Here is a 14,164-nt window from a genome sequence, read left to right as displayed (position 1 = left end):
GAGAGAGGGAACACAAGCAGGGGGAGAGGGAGAAGCAGGCTTCCCGTGGAGCGGGGAGCCCGACACAGGGCTCGATCCCAGGACCCTGGGATCATGACTGAGCCGAAGGCAGACGCTTAACGGCTGAGCCACCCAGTTGTCCCCCTATAATGACATTTAAAAATGAGGGAGAACAAATCATTTTTTAAGTAGTTTGAAAATTCCCATCAAGGCTTGGAAACTGGGCAGGAACAAAGGTGATAAAGGAGCAGTAGGCTTGCATTTTACCCACTCTTTGCTCTAGCTCGGTGAATTCGGGCTTAGAAAAGTGAAGTGACCAATTTCCCTTAACATCACAAAGTAGTTAAAGCTAGACAGGAGAACAATGTCATTTGTGGTCTGGTGCTCTTTCCAGTACTTTCTCCAAACCAGACTCTCTTGGTCTTCATTGCCTCCTCTGGAAAACAAAGTGGTCTTAGACTGTTAGATGTTCAAAAGACCTTCAAGGATGATTACTGTTCTCTTAGCAACCCGTTAAATGTTCCAGTTCTCCAACATCCCTTGTTTTGTATTCGGCCTCTGATCTTTTGTACAACTGTCCTTGTTTCCTAGTTTGAAGCTATCACAAAAGCGTATACATTACTTTAAAAATCATTTGTGGGGAAAAATAGTAATTGTAAATAGTCGGATTCATGATGCTAACCACAAGTGACCTTGAATACTTTAACTTCTATTTTTAATTTTCTTTTCAGAGCCAATTTAAACATATTCACAACAGCTTTATTCGTATTAGCCCCAAACTGGAAACAACTCAAATGTCCATCACAGGTGAATGGATAAACAAGTTATAATACATTCCTACAACAAATGAACACAAGTCAGGAAAAAAAAAAAAAAAGAGGGCACAAACTAGTGATCTTTGTGTTACTATGGAAGAATTTCAAAGTATCCAGTAGAGTGAAAAAAGCCAGAGGCAAGTGACTATAGTACATCCTCTATGATAACATTTATGTAAAGTCTTGAAACAGCCAAATGCAAGTTACAGGGCTAGAAATCAGAACAGGGGAAGGGAAATGGGGAGTGCAGACACTGGCAAGGGACACAAAGGTTGATGGTTAGCCAGTTATGTACATTTGTTAAAACTCACAATCTGTGTATTTACTGTATGGAAAGTACACTCCAATTTAAAAAGTTGCACAGTTATCTGGTAAGCCACAGGAATCTTATTTCCTGTTTCTGAGCTCTTGGGACACAGGCGGTAATAACTATCAAAGAGAGACTTTCACAAAACATTAAGATAAACTGTTAGATAACGATCGTTAAGTATAGATTCCCTAAACCTGCAAAACTAGACCCTTCTTATAGGTCAAAAAAAAAAAAAGTACACTGAAAAATAGACACTGAAGCTAACAGATAACAAAATATTTATTTTATTGTTGTAAAATTAAAAATAGTAGACAAGCATATGTAGTTACAGTTCCAAGGCAGAATACAAATATATAAATTATTGCAGTTTTAAAAGAAAAAATTGCCAAGTAATGTCTAAAACTCTTTTAAAACCAACTTGTTTTTCACCACTGCAGTTTCATTTTCTTTTTCCAAAGACTCTAGCTCAATTCTGTAAAGTAAATTTCTAACAACAAAAAGAGATCAAGTTCAATGATCACAGTATATGCTACTCAGATTTAAAACAAGGTTAACACACACATACGAACCGTAAAAGTAGAGATGATGGCATTTAACAGAAATCACAATGGAACACTTTCTAAACTCTTTTGAAGACAGCAGAATGAAAATAAATATTCTACATGTTTCAAGAAAAACACACTTACTAAAATTCCTTTTGAGGGGTGTGCAGTTGAGGGAAGTTCAACGAACACTTTTTTGGGGGGGCGAGGGCTCAATATTCATCTTCATGATTTTTTGGTTTTACTTTGGTAAGCTTAAAATTGTGTACTAATTCAGTTTTACTAAAATGCATTAGTAATTTGGACTCTTTTTAAACTAAAAAGAATAGGGAATGTATATGTTACAAACTAGGTGCTAAAAAAATCTTAGTGCTATAGACTTGTTATGATTGGTGACCAAATTGCTAAAGGAGTTAGATTAAATTATAACAAAAGCTATTAGGAAGGGATGATGTGAATGCAGACACTGATGTATAGGGCAAAACCTCGTTATTCCACAGTATGAGAACCCTCCTCTAAGATCCCTTTGCTTGTGCCAGAGCCCTAGTACCTTATTATTCTGCTAAATAAACTCTTTCCCACCCCACCACCACAAAACATAATGTGGCAAGAATAACCTGTTGAAGGTTTTATCTCTTACTGATTCTCACCACAAATTTCCTCAAATAATTATTTCCACCGACCCAAATTTAAAAATGCAATTAAACACTGAAACGAAAATCAATTGCCCTTGCTTTACAGCTGCATCTGAACAAAAGATCTTTAAAAAGTTCGTAGGGTACTAAACTTTTTATTAAGTACTTAAAAATACTCAAGATATCTTACTTTAACACAAGCAATATCTCAGTAAATCAGAAAAAAAACACTATAAGAACTTTACATTGTACCATTTGAAAATTTTCATGTCACAACCTAATTTTAAGGTCACCAACTGAACCTCCTTCTAAGCTACACAAATAATTTATTCTTTAAAAGTTAAGTTTAGAGCATATACATTTTGAATTGCATTTTACAATATTTAATAACACAAGCAGACTTCTTCTAAAACAAACCAAAATAAAACCAAAACTGGTAAACATCAACACACACAAATAGATCTTCAAAAATTAATTTAAAAAAACCTAGCAAAAACTGACAAGCTTCAACAGTGTAAACACCAAGGTAAAAATATGTATCAACAAAAAAAGTACTTTAAACCATTTTCAGTGGTAAAGAATGTGATCAGATGAAAAACCCAAGAAATTTCAAGATGCCTGTCGAGATCCCAACAAAATAGAATATATTTTGACTATATTTTTCAAATCACTTTCCAACATGGACTTATTTTAAAAATAATTCTCAAGTGTTACAAAAATGGGCACTTTGTGGTGAAATGAGCATAAAATTTGAAGAACTAAGAACATTTCTTTGCTCCAATATCTCAGGGACTACATGATGGAACAAAACGCCACTATTCTGCTCTCTGCATCACCTGTTACCGGGTCCTAAGTGCATGCCTTCTTTTTTTCCTTAAAGAAAAAAAAAAAGACTAATTTGGGTATTAAATGCTACGATCAAATGAGGATAATCTCAAATTAGAATAGATTTTTAGCTTAATTAAAAGTCTGAACAAATTTGAAAACTTTAATCTTGAAAGTGAATAGTCTTGTGTGATCAAAATTGCTTTTGACTTCAGATTGATTTTTTTAAACTCAATTCGTCTAATTATGAAATCTAACATGAAAAAACATTAGTCTTATTTCATTCTCCCTAATCATATAAGCTCTGAAAATGTTAGTAACAGCTGATTGGCAATCTTCTCCCTTTTGCTGTTTTTGAAACTGATGGCATGTATGAGATTTTCTTCTAAACTTCCTCAAAAAGTACTAACAACTATAGAGAATAGCCAAGTACGGTAACCAATATTTGTAGTATTTCATCTTCTCTCAAGATGGAACTTAATTCTCTTATTCTTATTTTAGCATATATAATTGCATATTCAATCAAGAAAACTAACATAGAAATCAGTTTACCAAATAGTTGGATAAACTGCTGTACAAAATCCTTCAAGAAAAAATTCTTTTACTACAATATTTATCCAAATAAAGTACTAATGTGAGTACCAGCACCACAGATATTTTTTTTTACAGCACCTTTCCTTTAAAAAGCTTAGGCAGAAATATCTAAATGGAATAAATCAGAATTCCGAATTAAGACCTTAGTACACGCACCATCCCACCCAATTGTTCCAAACTCAATTAGTAAAGCTACATATTTGTCAGAAACAAACAAAACACTTTTCTTTGGATTAACACTGTTGCATTTAGGACTGCACCATATGGCTCATACTCTGGAAATATGCTACTACTGATATCAAATGCAACACATCCCAAACTTTTATGACTATCCCTAAGTGATCTATATAGAAGCACAAACATGTGCGAACACACTGGCTAGTAACATTCTTGATGAATTATGCCAAAAAAGAGCAAAGTCAAATTAAAAAATGTGACCTAAAAACTAAGCACTAAGATATTTACTGGCATCATCAGGAAATGTCTTTATTCAACTTGTAAAGTAAATTTATAAAGATTTTGATATTGCACACACTCAGTTTAAAGCTTATCAAAACTAAGGCAATGTATCCCCACTCCCTGGATTTTAAATTCATTTTGGATGACTCAAAAAATTGACAGAAATTGAAAACTTTTTTCAGAAGCTCCAAAACCAGTTATGTCATACTTAAAAGAAAACAAATCAATTGTGATATCAATTAATACTCTCAGGCAAATTTAACACAGCTTAGCATTACAAAAAGTTGTTTTCTACTAGATAGAGGCATTTCTTTGCTTAGTCAAATACTGTTTGTGTTCAAGACTCAAGTCTGACCCACGCGGGGGCAGGCTGCCAGATTTAAGATAGAAGTCATTCATATCTTTATGCACGAAGCTGCCAAGCTAATGGGCTTTTCTGCAGATTCTTTCAAGCAAAGAATCTTACCTCATAAATATATTCTAAGTACCAACTAAAAACAGAATTTAGAGCCCATTTTAATTCTGCACTGGTTATAGATTTTACTACATAATACACTGTTAAAAAAAACGTATCTAGCTGTTTGAGATGACCTACTAGTTCAGAATTCTTTGGAAACATCACAGGCAACTTCCAAGAATACCCTTTCGAAGTGGGCTTATTTTTTTGAACTAGAGTCTTATTTTTCTGTGTCACGCAGTCTTCTCTTTCCTCCTTTAAATTCTAAAGTTTAGAAAAATACCTCCCAATGCCTTCTTTGGGTATGAATTTCAGTGATGCTGCTAAGAGAATCTGGACAGTTTAAGGATTCTTGAACTTGTATCTGAAGCGGCAAACAGAAGACTTTGAAGCTTTTTTCAAAGATAGGACAACAATTTTGCAGCACATTCAATTTGACAGATATTACATTTGACTTGGAAGTGAGGCCTGACTTACTCTGTCCAAATTCTAACACATCAAAGTCATTAGAATGAAAATAATAATGAAGTAGAAGGGGCTTTTACTTCTATGGAGACAAGGTGACATATGAAAACTAAATCAGCATTTTCTTTCTGAACTCAGAACTGCTTTTGTTAGAAAAAAATAATGTACTTTTTTTTTCTTGGATACTTGCTTTAAAAAGTTATTAATTCCTCTTTCATAAGAGTTATTAGAAGTCATAACAATTCAACTAGAGTTCTACTCCAAAATACATTTATCTTTGGAAAACAAGGTAATAGTAAAAAGAGCATATTAAGAGAATAAAATGCAGTGATCTGAAAGATGGATGAACATATTCACACAGGAAGGTGTAAATATACAGAGGCATTCAAATACACATTTATAAAGAGAATGGAAAGGTACCTAAAATAGCATTTTTATATATAAAATTTTCATATTAAAATATTGCTCATAATAAATAAGAGGTGTATTATGAATTCCATTTCCCTCTTAAAATTATCTTTAGTAGTTCAGACTAATCTAAGGAGTTTTTTAAATTTTGACAGGTGAATTACATTAAAATGTTTAAAAAAATCACACTGTAACAGTAGTCACATGTGGTAAGTCAGGGAGGGCCATTTAGTAATTATGGGAAGAAAGATTCCCAAAATGATTAATCCTAGAAGACTAGAGTGTAACGATCTGCTTTATTTGATGAAGATGTTAAATACTGCCTTCAGCTTTGTAAATTTAATGACCATAAAAAAATGGACCATAACTTTCTTCAACTTCTTCAAAGTTGGCATGTCTGGCAGACCAATAAATGGTAGGGGCATGAGGGCAAAGGACGTAAGTGTAAGTTTAGTTTAATTGTTTATGGGTAGGTGTGACTTCGTTCCTGTTCGCCCCACTTGCAGACATGGTAACTTGGAATAGTTCTTGAGAAGCTGTTCGATGGCGACATGGCGGACGTGGAGCTCTGAGGCCAAAGAATCTTTTTCTTGCACTTGGTGTGTTAACTCTTCAAAAACTTCTGTAAAGATTTAAAAGGTAGTTGAATACATAAATGGGTTCAATCAGTATCTACAATGGTTTATGGACAGGAAGTGCCCATTAATATCTCGGTCTGGAAACCCCTCTAAGAGGCTTTGGAATCAGACTGCCTTCATTTCTGAATTCTTGTTCCTATGCTTTTATGAGTCTCAGGCAAGTAACTTAAACTATATTTTAATTTCCTCTTATGTATAACCTCGATATTGACAGTAAGCACATCACAGGCCTACTGTGAGGAGTAAATGAGATTGTACCGGTAAAGTACTTTCCAGAGAATAAGCACTTGATAAATAGAAGTTGCTATTACTATTATTATTGTTACACTGGCTGTGGAGTTAAGGAAGGGGTAATCTCTAATCTGTTATTAACCGAATGCATGATCTCTGAAAGCACCTTAATGCTCTGAAGTGTTTCCTCACCTAAATGGGAATCAAGTACTTAAAAAAAAAAAAAAAGAAAGAAACAATTGGGGAATTTGCACATTAACTGTTGTGTTAGCATACTATTTGATGATGTTAAAAGAATTACTAGCTGTTTTTTTTTTTTTTAAGGTGTGATAATGAGGTTGTCATTACCTTAAAAAAAAGTTATGTTTTAGAGAGAAGCTGAAGTATTTGTGCACAAACAATATGTTGTCTGGAATCTGTTTCAGAATAATCCATGCTGGGGATGGGGGTGAGGTGAAAGGAATGGGTACAAGTAGAGATGAGAGAAAATTAGCTATGCTTTTGATAAGTTGAAGCTGGTTAAGATGGGTCAAGGGGTTCACTATACTCACTACTTTTGTGTTTGAAATTGTTTATAATTTAAAAAAACTCCACAAAACAGGGCTAATACAACCTTGTGGAACTGTTAGGGAGTGCATGCATAGGTGTCTGGCATAATAAACTGTTAGGATGGGGTAGAGGTTCAGCTCAGAGGTAGAGGTCTCCATTTTTACTGAAACAAGAAAAACTTATTTCCTCTTGATTTCATAAAGAAGTTGTTTTCTTATTCTTTTTGCACTGGAAACTCCAAAAAGTTCTAATCCCATTTCCAAATTTAAATGCAGATAAAGCTAATAGTGTCCTGTCACAGCGGATTTTCTATATCAACATTTTCACATGCATAAAACATTGACACTGATTCTTTACCCTGTATTTCCTGTCGGAGCTTTGCTTTCAGTTGCTTTACTTCACCAAGAGTCATCGAATTCACTGAAACATGAAAATATGTTAATTATTACCACAATAGGAAAATAAACTATCTACAACACTAAAACAATATCCTATTTTTATTTTATTTTATTTTAATATTTTATTTATTTATTTGAGACACAGCGAGAGAGGGAACACAAGCAGGATTCCTGCTGAGCAGGGAGCCCGATAAGGGCTCGATCCCACATGACCTGAGCTGAAGGCAGATGCTTAACGACTGAGCCACCCAGGCACCCCAACAATATCCTATTTTTAAAAAAACACTGTCACTTATCTGCCAATATAGTATTCACTAGTATTCTAGGACTCATTCATTAACTCCTGCAGGGTGGAGGACATTTTCAAATCTTGACCGTAACCCACAGTAAGAAACATTTTACACCAGTACACCTCCACCTGAATCAAAAGTTTTGCCAGAGAATACTTAGTATTACATTCATTGGATTCTGTTATTTCCCTTTGTTTCAGTTTTTCAAAAGTGCTAGAAGTCACTACTCATTAAGTTGATTATACTTAAGCACCACATAGTTCATGATGCACAGTTGGAAAGACACAAAAGTACTGTGGAAATAATGTGAAAAACTGATTTGTCTACCTTGTTATGTAACCTTAGATAATTCATATGTAGAATCAAGAAGTTGTATAAAAATACACCGATAGTCCCTTCGAGCTCTAAAATCACTTGACTTAGGAGTCAATTAAAATTATCTCAGCTTCTGTGAGTTTCTGGAGAAATAAATTGCAAACTGAAAGGCTCACTTGGTTTCCAACTTTAAAATAAGTGCACACATTACCTTTGTCCTTTAGTGAAATGTCAGATTTTGGCTTTTGAAATGCCACCCCAGTCAGTGTTGTAGGGATGAGCAATGGGCTCCACCCAGGAGCCCCTTTATCTCCCAAGTTTTAAGCAGAGCTCAAGTATGTCATTTCAATTGTTTTTTAAAATGCAGATTATAGAATACATTTTCAAAAACACAATATATTTCTTAATACAGAATACATTCATACATTTTCATAAATTCAAGCTATATTATTAAAGTCAAACAGCACTGCTTTTATACTGAAGGTGAATAAGGGACGGGGAGCTGAAAATTAATGACCGCCGGAATTAACCAGTGTAAATACACTTCAAGCCAATGCTTGAAGATGTACTTCTAAACTATATGAACTCTGAACTTCCTTCTGTTTGTCAATTCCATTAGTTTAATAAATTTAAAATGGCAAAAGATATGATGGACTGTAAAATTTGAATGCTTTACAACATAATAAGGAGTATTTCAGAGAACTGATGGAGAATTTTTTTGGGGGGAGGAGGGGAAAGGGCAGAGGGAGAGAATCTTTTTGGGGGAGGGACGGGGTGGAGAGACAGACTCTTAAGCAGGCTCCACGCCCAGCATGGGCCTGACACAGGGTTCCATCTCACAAACTGAGATCATGACCTGAGCTGAAATCAAGAGTCAGATGCTTAACCAACTGAGCCACCCAGGCGCCCCAAGACACCTCATTTTTGCTAGGGTGATCCAGTCATTTAAATATGCTATAAAAATCTATAATTCTACAGCCAAATTCTTGACATATCACATATATAAAAATGTGAAAAAACCAAAGCCAACAAAACTGCAATCTTTACCTTTCTCCCCATTTTACTTACATTCCTCTTTGCTGTAACGTGGATGCTGGACCCGGACATTAGCCTCTGGATTAGAGATTATCTCTTCTTTTTTCTGTGGCTGGTTGTGACTATGAGGCCACAATACACTATTGTGGCATAAAGTGGCACCTGAATCTTGCAACATAGCAAGCCCAAAGTCTGTATTTCCCCTCTGCTCCAATATTCTTTGTGAACAGTTTGAGAGGCCGCCTGTACTTCCATCTATCCACTTTGCAGAATACTTTGGTACTTGGGAGTCAAACTGTGGGAGTAACTTTTTATCTGGCTTATGCCTGAAATTTAACAAGTGATGCTGGGGATTTTTAGAACATTCGGAATCAGAATCTAGATCCTTATTTTGTGCATACTGTACAATCCAGTTTATCTTCTTGCTCAAAATGGTTTTAACTTCTTCATAAGTACTTTTTGAAAGTTTAGATCGAGGACAATCCTGGTTCGCGATCAAATGGTATTTTTCAAAGCAGTCTTTATGGCCCCTTAATGATTTGGTGTGCAAGAGATTTGATTTTGGTACTCCTATAGGAAAAAAAAAGAAACAGAAGACTTAAAACAGTTTGTTTTTTTTAAAAGTTGCAGTAAGAGTATACAAAAATCTTAGTAAAATGTGGATGTCAGTCTGTGGTGGTTTGTAAATTAGAGGAAAAATGCTAAAGAAGATTGGTGTTAATAATATAAAATATAGTCTAATAATTTCTGCTTCAATTGAACTATATATTCAGTAAAACTAAGTTCTTATAAATAATAAAGGCCTTTCCAAGGACGTTGGTTCAGAGGCATGTTATTGCATACAATTTTAAAAAAGTACTACCAAACCAGCAATTTACATTTACAAAATGTTGGCCTTTACAGTATAGTGCTTTCTTCACTAATCCTCCTGAAGTACACACTTGCACAAATTTCTATTATTAAGACTCAACAAGAGAAATGCTTGACAATTTTTTTTCCAATAAATACACAGTCAATCCTGTTCTTAAATTATTAGTTATGTTTCACTGGGGAAAGATACACCAGAACCAGAAATATACACATTAATAAAAGCCTCAAAATTCAATGAACTGGTTAGATTTATTTTGTTAAGAAAATGAAAGCATCTAACATGTTTTCACATTTGTTTTAGCTTACTAAAACTTTATCAAGATAATTTTATCTTCTAGAAGAAACACATTACACACAATTATTTTTCATACAGCAGTAAATTCAATCTGCTAAGATACAATAACCAGTATAATTCTTTAACTCACAAATGTTTTATTATATACCATAAGTAGCAGAAATATTCTTATTACATTTTTCTATCTCCCAACTTTTTTTTTTAAAGATTTATTTTACTTATTTTAGAGAGTATGTGAGCATGGAGAGGGGCAGTGGGAGAGGGACAGGCAGACTCTACGCTGTACGCAGAGCCCAACACAGGGCTCAATCTCATGACCCTGAGATCAAGACCTGAGCCAAAATCAAAAGTCGGATGCCCAAATGACTGAGCCACCCAGGAGCCCCTCTATCTCCCAAGTTTTAAGCAGAGCTCAAGTATGTCATTTCAATTGTTTTTTAAAATGCAGATTATAGAATACATTTTCAAAAACACAATATATTTCTTAATACAGAATACATTCATACATTTTCATAAATTCAAGCTATATTATTAAAGTCAAACAGCACTGCTTTTATACTGAAGGTGAATAAGGGATGGGGAGCTGAAAATTAATGCCCGCCAGAATTAACCAGTGTAAATCTGCTTAGCTTTGAAAACAGTGTAAGTGGAGAGCCACTCAGGTGCTAGGTTTAAAAAAAAAAGCTGACTCAGAAAAAATTACATTCTGCATTCATCCTTTGTTTTAAAAATTGAAGCTGTAACAATTTTATTAACCAAATTTCAAACTCTGGGCTAATAGTAAGATAATGAAGTATTTGCACTTTAATGGTATTAAATCAGGTATAAACATGCTTGTATTAATTTGTTCTAAAACGATGTAACATCAGCCAACGGTGGGACCTGCTGAGTTTGCCAAAACCAGTGTTAAATGGGCTATCGGTTCCTTCATAAGTAAGCTATGTGAGTAGACCTCCTGAGCAGTGATAATGTAATAAGCATATGGGAACAGCTGCTCTCCTGAGGTAAACTCAAAATATCTCAGCCTTATGTCTTCCACTGAGCACTAAAACTGAACTTAAACTGACTTTCATACACATTCTATTTATGCCTTTGCTACTTGTACTGCAGTTGTGTGTGTGTGTATATGTTTTTTACCAGTTATTGTCTGATTAGGTCAAATTTTTAGCAAAATTAAGGTACTTGAAGTGCAAACTCTCAAAGCTCTACTTGATGACATAGTGTGCGTAAATTAACACAAAAGGAAGTTTACAAATCTTATTAGAATAAAAACATTAAAGTTTTATTATATATGTTTTAGACCAGAGGTAAGATAAAAAGTAACTAGTACAAATTATAGACCAAATAAATAGCTCCAATCTGCTGTTTGATTCTAATACTACTGCTCTGGATAAACAGGCAGAGAGAACTTGAATTTGCTTATTTTACTAATTGGAAGATCTGTTAAAGAGCTGCCTTACTCTGCAGCCTCCCTTCAGTCTCACTGCCAACATATGGCCACAGTCAACCCCTGAAACAGTCAACGGTCTCGTTAGGCCACTGCCACAGCTCTAAACCATGGAGCAATGATTTAGTTGAATCTAATAGACATAGTAAATTTTAAGTTTCTCCTTCTGTCTATATGAAAGGAAGTTCTTTGGCATGTAAAAAAGGGTTCTAAATTATGCTACAGAAATTACTTTTTTGCTGTTAATTTTGTGGGCTTTTGGTATTTATTTAGAAACTTCAAAAACTGTATTGATAAAAAATAAAAAATTATATAAAACGATGAATTTTATGATATACCCAGAGTTTCAAAAGCAGGTCAACAGATGTCTATTTGAAGAATAACATGGGCTTTTTGAAGTTAAAGATTTTTCTTATCCAATGTTCCTTCATAGTAATTTGTGAAATATAACTTTTCTTTCTTCAAAAATAATTTTTCTTTTAATTTTTACTTAAATCCCCCAATGAATGCTAGGAACCCAGGTAACATGATTATATGCATATAGATAATCTTTTGAGATAAACAGCACATCAGAGAACTACAACATTCAATTTGCTGTGCAAATACATAAATGTAACATAAATGTCCAATTCTTTGAGATACTCAGGAGAAAAAGTCACCTATAAAAGACATGAAATAAAGTGGCTCTTCAAACAAACCCTGCCTCAGCGAAATGCCTTTTCCTCCACTCTCAGTACCCCCAAACCCGCTTCTCCTCCTGAGTCTGGCACCACCTGCTCAAGGAAGAAACCTAGGGGTCCTCCTTGACAGCTCCTCACCTTACCCACCCCAAATGTTTTGCTGTCCATTTTAATAGATTTTTTTCTGCCATAAAATCTACAGTACAGTATCACAAATCCTGCTTCACCCTTGGATCACCCCCCCCACACACACACAACACTGTCGGGTCACCCCCATCTCCTATCCAGTTCTTACTCTAAGAAGCTTCTTTTAACCAATATACCCGGGTTAGTTGATCAGACCAGACTTCACAAGTGCCTCTTCACTGGTCTTTTTCTCCGACTGTAAGTTCTGTGAGAAAGGGGATCGTATCTGTTTTACATGCATCCTCGGCATCATGCCTGGCAAATGGCGAGTACTCAAGAAAAAGTTGTTAAAACGAATAAAGGAAAAACTTAAATTATATTAAAAAAAAACCCTAACAAAACTTATTACCAATTATCATTCAAAGTCTACTACAATGAACTTTTGCCCATCCCAGGCAAGGGAATCAGGCTGTGCAGTTTTGCCAGGGTACTCAGAGGTTAATGAAAGAAAGCCATCTTCCAGTGAAATTACTCCTGCATTTAGTTTAATGGGCCATTATTCTGAAGAACTCCATAGTGGCACGGATATAGACATGGCAATCTTGTGGCATCGTTCAATCTGCCAGGCAAAATCATGAACCTCTCCTCAGTTGTATAATTTTAATAGAATTTACATGCAGTGAATATGCAAGAAGGCTGTTTTACACAAACTGTAGCTCATTAATACCTTTAATTTCTTTAAGCTCTCTAACAATTTGAAACTTGACTGGGTTTTAAGGTTCAATTTGAAAATGTTTGTTTTATAAACGTGGTTTAAAACATCCCACGCAGTAGCAGAGGAAACAAAAAATTCAAAAAGGATAATACACTGACTAGTTCACATATCTGAACAAATTACTTTTTAGTCTGGCAAAGAATGTTGAGTAGCCCACTTAATTTGTATCTGCGATATACGTGCCATTTTATAAACTCTTGAAGTGATTGTTTTTTTCCACTTCATCAGTTCGAATTATTATAAGAGAAACAACCATTGCTATTATCAGAGATCCCAGTGAGTCTCCCTACTGACTTTTCAATTTTAATTGCATTTACAAGTGTAAACAGCTCTGAGCACTAATTTGTTTCCTCAGCAGCTTTGGAAAGGGAATGAATCTAAATGCAATTAAATGAGTTGATATTTTTGAGGAGCTGAGTTATAAGGAGTTTCCAAACCAGGTCAACAAAAATTGCATTACAACTTCCTTACTAATAAAGAAGGTGAAGGCCAATGTAACTGACACCCTATTACGAAAACTTCTTTAAAACATACTTCAAAAATGTCCTTGTAAATTTTTTTGTGATGACGTCATTATTATTAGAGAACCAAGACTTTAATTGGCAACCATAATTGCTTTTATTAAAGTACTAGTTTCTTTAAAAAAAAAAAAAAAGGGCGCCTGGGTGGCTCAGTTGGTTAAAGTACTAGTTTCTTCCGGACAGAGGCCATTTAGAAATTTATATAGGCAATATATTTCTATATGAACAGTGGTATTTTAAAAAGTTCTGTTCCTATTCAATAGTTTTCTTTCTTTATCTTTTCCCACTTTCATCTCTGATTCTACCATTCTCACATACTTTGAAAACCCTCCCACTAACCCATCTGGCATGCTATCCCCATTTCTATTCTTTAAGTCCCTCTTTAAGATCAATTTACTTTTAAGAAAACTTGGTTAAGCCCACGGAAGAGCAAAAAACACTCAAATATAGATTTTTTTTTTTTGTCTACCTACCACAGTGGCCC

General features: G+C 34.7%; 1 protein-coding gene across 4 annotated transcripts in view; it reads right to left on the bottom strand.

Moving 5' to 3' along the window:
• Positions 1–1,386: 1,386 nt before the first annotated feature.
• The window catches only part of CUNH21orf91 (chromosome unknown C21orf91 homolog), a 31,970-nt gene continuing 19,192 nt past the window's right edge, over positions 1,387–14,164 (bottom strand). For all 4 annotated transcript variants that reach the window (XM_025872673.2, XM_025872690.2, XM_025872665.2 and 1 more), the window contains exons 3-5: positions 9,000–9,536; positions 7,286–7,348; positions 1,387–6,132 (exon numbers count right to left, since the gene is read on the bottom strand). In XM_025872673.2, coding sequence (XP_025728458.2) covers positions 5,966–6,132; positions 7,286–7,348; positions 9,000–9,536 — 767 coding nt within the window. In that variant the 3' untranslated portion in view covers positions 1,387–5,965. The remainder of the gene's footprint in view (positions 6,133–7,285; positions 7,349–8,999; positions 9,537–14,164) is intronic.

Source organism: Callorhinus ursinus, unplaced genomic scaffold, assembly GCF_003265705.2.
Source record: "Callorhinus ursinus isolate GAN/ISIS: 27379988/994484 unplaced genomic scaffold, GSC_fseal_2.0 scaffold1, whole genome shotgun sequence".
NCBI classification, from domain to species: domain Eukaryota; kingdom Metazoa; phylum Chordata; class Mammalia; order Carnivora; family Otariidae; genus Callorhinus; species Callorhinus ursinus.
Note: the sequence above shows the minus strand (reverse complement) of the source record. Positions and strands in the feature narration are given on the sequence as shown.